This window comes from Rhinatrema bivittatum, chromosome 1, assembly GCF_901001135.1.
Source record: "Rhinatrema bivittatum chromosome 1, aRhiBiv1.1, whole genome shotgun sequence".
Classification (NCBI taxonomy): Eukaryota; Metazoa; Chordata; class Amphibia; order Gymnophiona; family Rhinatrematidae; genus Rhinatrema; species Rhinatrema bivittatum.
In genome coordinates, this window is record NC_042615.1 from 141032540 (window position 1) to 141045735 (window position 13196).

A 13196-nucleotide genomic window follows, 5' to 3' on the forward strand; every position below is an offset into this window, starting at 1 on the left:
AGCAATCATCCTCTCATTTGAAAACTAACCATTAAGTAAAATCATCATGTGTGGGTAAATCTAATGATTGTTCATTGTGGATATCCTGAAAATTAGACCTGGTTGAGGCTGTCAAGAGCCAGATTTTGTCAGCTGTGCCTTGGCTGTAATACTTCACAGCAATTCAGCACCATACTGTATCCACAACCACCCGGGAGGTAGTCAGGATGGCCCTTGCTTAATTTCAGTGTTTCAGCACTACACAAGATCTTCTAAAGGGGAAAAATATTGAGCATCATCATTAATACTGGCTTATTGCATTTTACTAAAAAAGAGACCACTGTCAAAAGAAAAAAGCGCTTATTGTTTATTTACTTACCAAAAGCATGAGCAGAACGCAGCATGTAAGAATGGTTCATTGGAGCTTATTTTCTCAAACTGGATGAGAAACAATGAAAAACAAAATCTTAGATGAAGGATCAGAGAAAGAACATTGGGGACCTGCAACATCCTTTGCTCCCCGATCCTCATCTTCTCAGATCTCTCTCATGCTCCAGTCATCAGCTGGTACTTCTTCAGGTTTTTTTTAGATTCACTATGAAAATACATTACACACCCTGCAATTAATTCTTATTTGCTGTACATTTCTTACCATCATACTTACAGCTAATATACCTTGTACTGCAGCAACAAGGCACTGATGTCATGAAGTTTGCATTCTTCATCTAATCCTTAGTCTTTCTGTTTTCCCTTTTACTTTTGACACTTTTTCTCCCTGGTTTTGGTCAACTGGCCTACTGATCTTTCCTTGCTATGAAAAAAAAAAAAGTGTATCAAGCCACAAGTATCTGCCATTAAACAGACAAAATGTTTTGACTTTTATTTTGTAGGTTCGGGGACTCTGCCTACAGCTTACTGAATTTCTACCAGACTGCCCTCCTTTATAACCGACTTTCCCGTTGACCTGCAGTCTGCATTCGGTGGATCATGGAGCAGAAAGATTCTGCAGAAGAGATGGATTCCGCCAATACTCAGCCCCTATGTGTCATTTGTGGCCAAGTGCATTCAGAAGAGGAAAACCACTGCTATTCCTACATTGAAGAAGTGGACGATGACCTAATCTGTCATATCTGTCTGCAAGCTTTGATACAGCCATTGGATACACCTTGTGGCCATACTTACTGCACCCTCTGCCTCACAAACTTTTTGACAGAAAAAGACTTCTGTCCTGTAGACCGCAAATCAGTGATGCTACAGACATGCAAAAAGTCATCCATATTAGTAAATAAGCTTTTGGATAAACTCACGGTTTCCTGCCCTTTCATTGAGCACTGCGATGACGTCCTGCAGAGATGTGACCTCGAACAACATTTTCAGTACAGGTACTGTCTTCCCAAAGTATCAATGATTATTCAAACATCAATTCTATCATAAAGAAGCCATCTGCAATATCCTTGTAGAACTGTACCTAGGCACATATATAAAAAGAACAAAAAAACCCCAGTGAGTGTAAGGTTGCAGGGAGGATCTGAATAAATGAATGAGGAAGAGATGTAAATGGGAATAAGAATCATGAGCAGAGACAGGGAAGGCAGACAACAGAGAAGCAAGACAAAATGCTGAGAGCAGAGCAGAAGAGGTTACACTACAATTACAGAGGATGTCAATTGCCCATTACCTATGATAAATTATTAGCAATACCTCTCTAACCCCCTCATTTATCAAAATGTGCTAAGGTGTTTTTGCATGCGTTAAGGGCTTATCGCATGTGAAAAGTGCTGTTAATGCATGTGATAGCACCATATCGTATGGTGTGATGGAAATCTGAAAAAGAGGAGGAGTTAGGGGTGGGCTTACTACTTTGCAGAGCCCTAGGGTATGGCTTTAATGCTGATTTTAGCTACAACTGTTTCAGGAGTGTTAAGCTGTCCACCTCACTATCAGAGGTGAGGGGGGGGGGAGAGAGAGAGAGAAAGAGAGAGAACCTAGCCATAATGGCATCACCCTAGATAGGTATTTATATCTATATGGGAGGCCCACCTAGTAACTCGAGGTGAGGTTTAGGTATTAGTGTAGGGGGTTAGGGGCCACTTTGACATTCAATGTGAGACATACTAACAGAACAGTGCTCTCTTATGACCATTTGATGTTACCCAGGTAGAGAGTCCATCAAGCTAGGTTGAGAGAACATTGCACAAATCTCATCTTTGGGTGAGCTTCCTCACTCCGAGGGTCATCAAATGTTCAAAAGAGAGCACTGTTCTGTTCATACCAGGCCTAAGTTAACACTCATGTGGGAGAACATTTTTCCAACAATGATCTTACAATCAGGATAATAAAATGGAACTTCAAAACTACCCAAGAACAAAAGACATTTGAAATGTAAATGATCAAACACTTTCAAACATAAATGTACTTAATACAGATATTGGTTTTCTCACCAATTCAAAACATAAGGCTTAATTTATTAAAAGATTTATTTTTCCATTCTGTTTCTATGACAAAAAAAGCTTAATTAATGAGGCTTATAGTTCTTCTGTATATGCATAGCTCTGAGTTTTATAGAATTCAATATAATGTCCAGCTGTCTACTATGGCCTTTTTTGCTGCACGGAAAATATAGTCTTCTTGACAGGTTTCAGCAGGGCATTAAAAATTGCAAGGAAATTATGATTCCTTCAAACTTCCAGTGATACTATTTGCTGGAGCCACTTGCAAATCATTGGAAAAATCCTTCTACTACTTTCCCAGCTTCCTGATTTAAAACAAAATATGGGATACAAAAGTCATAAAGAATCTGACATATCAAACAACACTCTATTTGTGGTAATTTCTCTCTTGGGTACAGCACACTGCATATATTTAGTAGAGGTATAAAAATGATAAGCAGCATTAGCAGAAATAGTCTGTACCAATTTATTGATTGCATTGATAAATACTCTGATACTGTTAGGCCTTCTTCTTTGGTGGTTTTTTTCTTCTTTATCTGAAATCTCTTCATTCGGTTTCCTTTTAATCTATTATTTTAATACCCAGGGACTATTATTTCTGCTTAGTTGTCCTGCATGATCTCTTCTATGTTCACTATGTTCCTTGTGCTCAAAGCATTGCATTGTAATGAAGTGACCTTCTCCCAGGCCCTTGCTAATAATGAGGACTGCCATCATTTATTTTAATTGTGAGTAGGAATCTGTAAATGTTTCGATGACTAAAGCAAGATAGGTGTATTTTGCCTGTTTCACCGTTGTGAATTTCTCCCATATTTCACTGCAGATGTCTACAAGCCAGTGAGCTCAGCAGTGAATCGCTAGAATTCTGCCAGTGCTCTCAAGGCCCTTGCTAATAATGAGGACTGCCATCATTTATTTTAATTATGAGTAGGAATTTGTAAATGTTTCGATGACTAAAGCAAGATAGGTGCATTTTGCTTGTTTCACTGTTGTGAATTTCTCCCATATTTCACTGTAGATATCTACAAACCAGTGAGCTCAGCAGTGAATCGCTAGAATTCTGCCAGTGCTCTCAAGGCAAATTAGTTCATGAAGTTGCAAAATTTACCAAAAACCCCACAGAATAATTCTCAAATTTACGTTTTAGTTCTCATATTTAAGATCCCAACAGACATCCGTCTGCTGTCACGTATGTTTGGCCTAGATGTCTATTCTTCCTGTAGAGACATCTGGATGCTGGGGCATTCCCTCTGCATTTTCTTCTCATTGACTATATTATTTTGTCATTTAAATATGTTACAACAAATTGCCAGGAAGGGAAGAAACAGTAAACCAGATGATAAAGAGGAAAATAGCTATTTCAATGTAGGCTAAACAACTGAATGGTATGTAGCACTGTAGTATACACCCTCCCAGAGAGAATAATCATACAAAGCCCACGTTCTGGTTGGCTGTGTTGAAATGTCACAGTTCCCAAGTGCTTTTACAACTTATGCCCTTGGAGAATGCAAACAGAAAATAAAAATAAAAGGAATGATGAGATATTTTGTTTCCTTCCCCTATTGTTTTCCTGTTGTAAGTTTCATAAACCTACTTCTTGCATAACAGATATATTAGAGGCCAATTTTCTTAATTTGTACCAGTTGTGTATACAAGCATAAGAAGAAAAAAGTTTAGACAACTTCTGCTTGCCATGTTCTATGTCTGAGCCTATTTGCCTAAATGTCTTTGCCAATTTTCCATAAATGAGAAATGAACCCAGTATCCTATAGTTTCAAGCAAACATACCCCACGAAGAAATAGTGGACCTGTCTTGCTCTGGTGGTTTTAAAATAAGAGCATTTACCAAACTGTTTATAACTGGGTGGTACAGATGCATCCCTTTTCTTACATAGCATGGACCTTTTTGCTTTTACAATTTGTAATGCTGTTAGCAACCATTCTCTCTCCTGTTGCTGTTTATCATGTAGGTCAGGAATGGCAGAAAGATCTGCTTCTAGTTAGTGCCTACCAAAGCCTTCCATCCTTTAGGCTGCTACAGCTCTCCATTTTCAAAATGGTGATAAGCTATGCTTTGTGTAGAGCTCATGCGAGCGAATATTTGGAATTACTGGCTAATGTGTGAAAGGATTTGGTAAAAGCAGCTTCCACTCATGGCAAAAAAGACAAAGCTCTGGCTGAATTTTGCATGGCATATGATTCTGCTGTGTGCTACAAGTATGAATTTCTGAAACTAAGATACCTTGGCCTTATGTGAGAGTCTATGAATAGCATTAGACAGGCCACCCAATGTGAAGAAAAGACAGGGAAATCGCAGAAAGAGATAAGGGAAGTTCTGAACATACAGTCCCTTGCTAAAATGGATGGATATGACTTTGGCAGCACCCTGCACTTTTAGGACAACAGATCACTCTGCTCCAGCTTAACACTGTACACAGAAAACATTAGACAGCAGGAACAATTAATAAATAAAAAGAGAACATTTAAATGGGTTGGCTAATATGGCTAGAGGATAGGAATGAAGAGAAGAGGCATGGGAGTGGCTTGCTGGAATGGTGGCTACTACCTGGCGATTACTACCCTTACTCAATAAGCCTTCACATAGTTAATGCAACTCCAACATTGCTCTCTGCTTCAACGGCAAGGGGAAATGTGGAAAAGAGGATTTGCATTCAGACAACAACCAACAAGGACTGATCTGCACAGTCTGGGTAAACAAATAAGTGTGGGGGTAACTTGCTTATTGCGGAGGTTATTACCCTAAACCAATTAAGTCTGATACTTCACTTTGAATGCATATCCAGCGTTGCTCTCTGCTTCAACATCAGGTGGAAATGTGGAAAAGAGGATTTACACTCAGACAACATCCAACAAGGCATTGGTCTGTGCAGTCTGGGTAAACAAGCATCGGGTTAACTTGCTTGATGTGGCAGTTACTACCCATAACCATTAAGCCTTATGATTCACCTTTGATGCAACTCCAACATTACTCTCTGCACCAATGGCAGGGGGTGGCAGGAAATTCAAATCAAACAGTTACCAACAAGGGCCCTGAACTTGGTGGTCAGTGAAACAGATAAGTATGGGAATATAAGTGTGGGAGCTTGCTGGGCAGACAGAATGGGCCATTTGGTCTTTTTCTGCCGTCATTTCTATGTAACTTGCAAGATAACCCATACAGCAACATACGGTTAGGACCCAGAACTCACTTTATCTAAATCAGTCCTTGCTTAACAAAAGAAGCCATTTCATTAACTGAAAGTAAAGGAATTGACTATCAGGCCCTTGGTCTACCTCTTATTCCTACTCTATAATTTGACTATCAGGTGGACAGTTTTAAAACGAGTAATTTTCAAATTAATTTCCATGGGTAAAATAGTGCTTTACAAACTTGCCCACTTGATATGCTGGCAAAAGTACACATATATGGCCTATATGCAATGAGCAGAGTTATTGCTGGGGGCAGGCTGGGGAGAAGGCTTGCATTTCACGCATAATTTTGAATTTTCAAAAGTATGCCCATACTGTTCCTCAAAGAAATTAAGCGCTTACATGTAATACATTCACAGGTATAAATAAATGTGTGCAGATAGTTGTGGTGGAATAATTTTCAAAGGTTAAATACATATGTACTTTCCCTTCGAAAATGTACACGTAGAATTTAAACCAATGTGGTCATTTACAAAATTACCCCCTAGATGAGGCCCAGTTGGTAGTCAGGGGCATGACAAAAGGTGAAAATGGAGGCAGAGCAAAACTGGCTGGCCCCTGGACTATTTTCAAGGTTCCTAGTTAATATGTTTGTTGGTTGCTTTTTTTTTTTTTTTTTTTTTTTTAATAAATGGGACTTTTTTTTTTATAAATAATATTTCCATTAATCATTTCCCCTGCTGCTGTAAAAGTCCATCCTCTTACTGACAGCAAAATTATATTTTGCCATATGTTGGAGTTGCTTCTGCTGCTGCTGCTGCTATAAATATTCTGACATCTTCCTCAACTTATAATTAATAATGTTACTTTGTCTCAGCTGCCCTAGTGTTCATGTTGTCCCTAAGTTTCAATCTGTGTCATTGCCACAAATATATATTAGTGTTACTAAACATCTGTAAAAAGATAAATCTTTATGGACTGTGAAAAGACAGAAGATATGCTCAATGAATCAGAATAAGCATGCTATATTTACTGTATGTAGTAGCTCAAAAGTAAGTAACTAACCTCCTAAATAGTAAGGATTTTCAAATCACAAGCAAGGATTTCTAAGATACGCACATGAGCAACCTGACCTTCAGGAATTTTATATCTTTAGCCATGACTTAACTTTTGAGTTCACTAAAAAATAACTTTAAAAAGTATGCTTTCACTTACCAATAATACAATTTCATAATTCATGTTAATTAGTAAGAATTGATTTTATAACAGGTAGAGAAACCTACAAGTGGATTTAGAAGTATAGTTACTTATAGGGGTGGAGTCAATGAATTATACTCCAAATAAGTCAACTTTTCCTGATGGCATACTAAAGCAGCAGCACTATACTCTTCAAAATATCTATTTTTTAATTGACTTTGTTAAAGTCGATTTTCTAGTTATATATGTGGCCCCTGCATGACCACTAGAGGTGTATTAGAAGTGTCTGTATCTTAACACTAAGAATTTTCTAGCAGTGGAGGTTCAATGTGTTATGGCTAAGCGGTGTTTGGGTGGATTCTTGGGTACCGTGGCAGATGACCATGCCCACAGGGAGGAGCACTATGAGGCACCACAGTACTGGGCTAAACACAGACGCACGAACACAGAGTTTAGTTCTTTTATTAAACAGCTTGAAGTGTACCACCAGAGGTGGCAGTAGTGAGGTAGTCTGGAAGTAGCAGTCTCAGGACCCTCGGCAGAGGGGACCCTTCTCACCCCGTTGGTATAGGGGGATTCCGGTGCAGGTTTCCCAGCAAGGTAGTACTGTGGATGAAATAGACTGAGAGTTAGATTACTCACTAGATGGTTACTGTTGGTATGTGATTCCATCAGGTTGAAGAAGTTTGGTAGTGGCACCGAGGCAGGGCGAGCAGGCCTTCGAGGAGTGAGTACCTGATCCCTGTAAGGCACCTAAAATAAAGCAGAGGGCCCCTGAGGAGTGGGTACCTAGGTTAGCAATACCCCGAAGGGCAGAGAGAAAGCTTCCAGCGGCAGCACGAAAGCGGCAGAGTAGCTTAGACCAATCGAGTCCTTGCTAACTCAGTGAGAGGCAGCAGGAAGGGGTTTATATCCCCCTCCCAGGATGACATCATTGGGGAGGCTGGTCCAGAGTCTCCCGCTCTGGACCCTTTAAATCTCCTTTGAGTGGCACATGCGCGCGCTAACAGGCAGCAGAGGACGGAGGCTGAAGTTGGCAGCCTTCCTGCTGCGAGGCAAGGCCTGCAGGCCCAGAGAGGCAATGTGGCGTGCTGTGGGCGTCTTCAGCGGTCCGTAGCGGGTTGAGAAACGCCACAACCGGGGAGGTGAGCATAGTCGGTTGCGACTTCTGTGGCCGACGGGCGTAAAAGTACCCCCTCTTCAGGGCCCCCCTCAGAGCTGCAGGACGATCTAGATGCCAGTCTTCCTTCACACTCTGGGAATTCAAGAACCAGTCCCCAACTGAGTATAGATGTTCGTCCTTACGGGATGGTTCTGAGGCATCCAGGAAGGTATGGGGCGATGTAGGAGGACTTCCTTCAATACCTCCAGAGCGTGCAGCCTCTGAATCTCTTGTTCCTTATAGTTCAATATGGATAGAAGACCTTCCATGATATGTTCATGTGTCCTCATGAAAATCTCGTGTTTAGAGGACCCGTTTGCTTGTAGGTCCTTCATCTGAATAAAACCCGATCTCACGTTTTCCAGGAGAAGGCCCAATCTTGTCTGAGATGTTTGGGTCTTTCGATGAGAACAAGGTAATGTAGGTAAAGCGGTGGCCATGAGTAAGGTTCGTGTCTCCCGCTCTGGACCCTTTAAATCTCCCTTGAGTGGCGCGCGCACTAACAGGCAGCACAGGGTGGATCCTGAAGTTGGCGGCGTTCCTGCCATGAGGCAAGGCCTGCAGGCCCGGAAAGGCGATGTGGTGTGATGAGGGCATCTTCAGCGGTCTGTAGCGGATTGAGAAACGCAGCAACCGGGGAGGTGAGCATGGTCGGTAGCGACTTCCACGGCCGACAGGCATAACACAATGAGAGTTCAGAGTTGTTCTGAAGTGTTTTCAATGTGCTACTATTGGGACCCTTCTAGCACAGGAGGTTCAGAGGGAGTTTAAGGGGTGTATATATGTATACTGGAATGAAAGAGTGGCTCTTCCCCCAAAGGGGATGGAACAAATTTGAGATTATAAAAATGCCTCCCATGTGAGACAGAGGAAAGATTGTGTGGAGGTTTTTATGGAGCTGGCATTCCCATAAGCACTGGGGGGCAGATTTTAAAAGCCCTATGTGCGTAAATCCAGGAGGATTTACGCGCGTAGGGGGGTTACGTGTGCCAGGCCTATTTTCAAAAGACCCGGGGGCACGCATAAAGCCCTGGGATGCGTGTAAGTCCCGGGGCTTGAAAAAAGGGGCAGGGCATGGGCGGGGCGTGGGAAGGGTGTGGGCGGTCTGGGGGCAGGGCCGGAGCCTCCAGGCACAGTGGCCATTTGCCGCTGTGCTGGGGATCGCGGGCTGGACATCGGCCGGCACGCGCAACTTGCGCCTGCTCAAGGCAGGCGTAACTGGGTAAGATACATTTTTTAACGGGGTGTAGCTTAGGGATGGCAGGATAGTTAGGGGAAGGGAAGGGAAGGTGAGGTGGGAGGTAGGGAGGTTCCCTCCCAGGCCACTCTGATTTCAGAGTGGCCTGGGAGGGAATGGAGAAAGGCAGCACGGCTCGGCACGCACAAGGTGCACAATTGTGCACCCCCTTGCGCGCGCCGACCCCTGATTTTATAACATTAATGAGGCTGCATGCGCATGTTATAAAATCGGGCGTACATTTGTGCCCGCCGGGTTGCGCGAACAAATGTAAGCCGCACACATATGTTTTAAAATCTGTCCCTGGGGTTGGAGTTGGTATGACAAAGATTTGTGAAGTGTTGAAGAGTAAAGACCTGGGATGAAAGAAGGCCAACAAGGAGAAGTTGTCTTTAGCTTATTTGCCAGCTCTTAGATAGTCTTTTGAAGGAAAATAACTCTTCTCTGGATTGTCCAGAATCTGGTCCTGGGAAGTTTGCCTCTAGGAGAAAGTGGAAGGAATTTTGTAGGTCCATCTATTGAAGTGTGAGTACTATGAAAAAGATCAAGAGAGACTCTGTACGTGTCTTTGGGGGAACAGCAGAGAACCTGGGAAGGAAGAACAGAGTGTTAAGAAGTGGAAAACTTTATAGATCATAAGATCTGCTTATCTGAAGAGAATTGTGGGAAGAATATTGAACTTTGTCTTGTGTATCTGGATTTGGCTGCTAATTCTACTGTGGACTTTCCTATTGCTTTTGCTATGGGCACTGTTTCTGTACTGCTGAACTGGTTATTTTTTTCCAAGTAAACTCTTTTTTTTTTCTGTTTGGAGCACCAAATGTTTACTTTAAAGTTAACCTCTGCCCAGCCTGGTCTTGCAGGTGTTCCTGCCCCCATTCCACCAAATCTAGAGAACTCTTTCCCACCACCCTGGTTGAGTAAATCCAGTCTTCGCCAGGGCTGGGAAGGTAATCCCTGGCTGGAGGGGGGGGGGGGGTTACATATATATGTATTTATTATGTTTATGTATTTTAAGAATAAAATATATGCATTTTAGTATGACCACAATCACTATATTTTGAAATCCCTTTCCCTAAGTCAACTCTAGTTGTTCATTGTTGTGTTCTAGCTCAAACAAAAACAATTGAAGGAGTGATGCAAGGCTGAATCAGTAGAGAACTGATAGAGCATTTGGTATTTTGACATCCATTCAAGTAGTTAAGCAACAAGCCCATAAGCAGAAATGTGGTTAAGGGTCAAGACAAGACCAGAGTGCCAAAATTCAGTTCCGGGGGTACAAAGAAGGGCAGCTGAGATGTAAATAGGAACAGTTTAAAGGCAAGTGCAAGGCAGAAGCAATTGGGAGGCAAAGCAAGACAGGAAACATTAAACCAAAGCTCAGAGGCAGGCAGAAAGCAATTAGCCTCTCTGAGCTCTTGAACCAGCAAGACTATGACAGGAACAGGGTTGATATCTAGAAAATAAATAGGGGAAATCCCGAGGATGGAAGTACCCTGACTACAGCTGCTAATGGTCACAGGGTTTGGAGGTATTCAGGACCATTCTAAGAAATTCTTCACTGAGCAAGAGACCTTTGCTGGTGCGCCACAGATGCCTAGGCACTTCTGACAATTATGATAGGTTCATACTCATCATACCTGCATGGAGTTTCTTATGAAGGTTGACACAGCAGTATCTCAATTTATTTACTAGGGATGTGAATCGTTTTTTGATGATTTAAAATATCGTCCGATATTTTTTTTAAATCGTCATTAATCGTTAAAGAGTGCGATAGAATAGAAATTCCACCGATTTATCATGAAAAAATCGTTAATCGGGTTAGTGCACACTAACGGGAGTTAGGACACAACCTAAAAACCCACCCGACCCTTTAAACCACTCCCTTAGCCTCCACCACCCTCCCGACCCCCCCAAAAACGTTTTAAAATTACCTGGTGGTCCAGCGGGTGTCCACTGGATGGCCCGCGCTATTTTTAAAGATGGCGCCGGCCGTCCAGTGCTCCTACCATGTGACAGGGGCCGGCCAATGGCACGGTTACCCTGTCACATGGTAAGGGCAAAGGGCCATCGGCGCCATTTTTATTAGTGGCAGCCGACGGCCCGAGAGCAGGAGATCGCTCCCGGGGCCCACTGGACCACCAGGTAATTTAAAAATTTTTTGGGGGGTCGGGAGGGTGGTGGAGGCTAAGGGAGTGGTTTAAAGGGTCGGGGTGGGTTTTTTGTTTATCGGATCGGGCGCAGCCAATAAAAAAAAAAATCGATCGGGCCGGACGAAAAAAAATTCATGATTTAATTCGGAACCGGAACCGAACCGATTCCGGTTCCGATTCACATTTATTTATTTATTTATTTATTGGTTTTTATATACCGGAAGTTCCTGTATACAATACATATCACTCCGGTTCACATTTAACAGATATAGCTATCGCCGGGTAGGCGGTTTACATGGAACATATCAAATATAATATAATGAACAGAAGAACTATAATACAGTGTAATATATTATATTAAGAAACAACTAAGATCAACTTAGGTAACAACTTGGAATAAAAAACTGACTCAATGTGAGCATTACATTATTGTGGTAAGACAAGGCTGGATGTTTGTTCTTCCTGCTTTAGCTCTCTGGGAAAGCTTGAAGGAAGAGCCAAGTCTTGAGTTTCACCTTGAACGTTGTATGGCACGGTTCTAGGCGGAGGTCCGGTGGTAGTGAGTTCCAGAGTGACGGGCCCGCTGTGGATAGAGCGCGTTTCCTCAGGGTAGATTTTGCAGGTTGGGTGATCATTCTGTTCTGGTATGCCCTTCTGGTTGGTTTGTTAGAAGAGTGTAGTTGAAGCTGGAAAGTTAGGTTGAGGGGGGAGATGTTATGTAGTGCCTTGTGAACCATCATGCAGGTCTTGAACTGGATCCTATATTTGATGGGGAGCCAGTGGAGGTGCTGTAGGATTGGGGTGATATGGTCCCTTTTTTTGGCATTGGTAAACATCTCTATTATTTACATTCATAATGGTGGAAATGGCTACCTAAGAGTTTTCCAAAACCTTAATCACTAAGATATTCTCAGGTATGAAATATCAATAAGAACTGTTAATCACGATTTTGTTTATTCTAACTCTCACATAATTACCCTCAATTCTCTGCTACTGCTGTTTTAAAGATTTAAAACTTCCTCAAGTTCAAGCCAGAATTTCAACCAAACTTAATATTTCTTTCCATACCAGAACTCTGGCAAGCTAATAGTGCAGAAAAGATTCTATCTGGGTTAAACTTAATAGAAGAGAGTGAATGAAGAAAAATAAGTTGAAAACGTATACAGTTTCAGCTTGACACAAAGGCACATTTCTACTCCTGAAAATTCAGGCATGAACCCACTCTCCTGGCACATCTATTGGGGCATTCCCTGTGGCCAGACTTGAATGAAATTTGGTAAGAGAGCTGAAACCTAAGCAAGAGACTCTCTGAAGAAATTTCAGCCAAATGGGCTCATGATACATGTTTATATAATCAGATGGGTGGACATGATGATGCCAGTAGGTGCTTGTCATGGATGAAACACTCCTAAACATTAAAGGCTCATTCATGCTACTCAGACCTTTTATTTAGCAGTAGGCTGGCTGCTGAAAGAGGTTTTATATCTAGAAAATCTTTTCAGAAAATAAAAGTAGCCAGTTCAAGCTTTTCTGATATTTAAAACCTCTCTCTCTGTGCATTCAATCAGTAGATACAGATTGCTGGAAGGTATCATGTGTCCCTGGAGGCCAGTTCTAACCTTGAAGACTTGCACATCTCCCATGTAGCAGAGATTTATGCATCCAATTAGACATTTTGCCTTTTCAACTTATTCTTTCTATTATGCACCTGAACTGAGTTCTCAGACCTTTTGTCATCTTACAGCTGCAAAAGAAGAAAATAACCTTGGCGAAAGGAGAGCGGCCTCATGGCTTGATAATACAAAGCCAGTGCAGCGTTTGACTTGCAGGCCAGAGTCAAGGTTAAGTGGGCTTGCAGAGTCTCCCAG

The 13196-nt window shown here is 42.1% G+C and overlaps 1 protein-coding gene across 2 annotated transcripts in view; it reads left to right on the plus strand.

Moving 5' to 3' along the window:
- Positions 1-13196, plus strand: part of LNX1 (ligand of numb-protein X 1) — a 261445-nt gene that overhangs the window by 42444 nt on the left and 205805 nt on the right. For both annotated transcript variants that reach the window (XM_029587604.1, XM_029587612.1), the window contains exon 2: positions 870-1361. In XM_029587604.1, the coding sequence (XP_029443464.1) occupies positions 967-1361 (395 nt within the window). In that variant the 5' untranslated portion in view covers positions 870-966. The remainder of the gene's footprint in view (positions 1-869; positions 1362-13196) is intronic.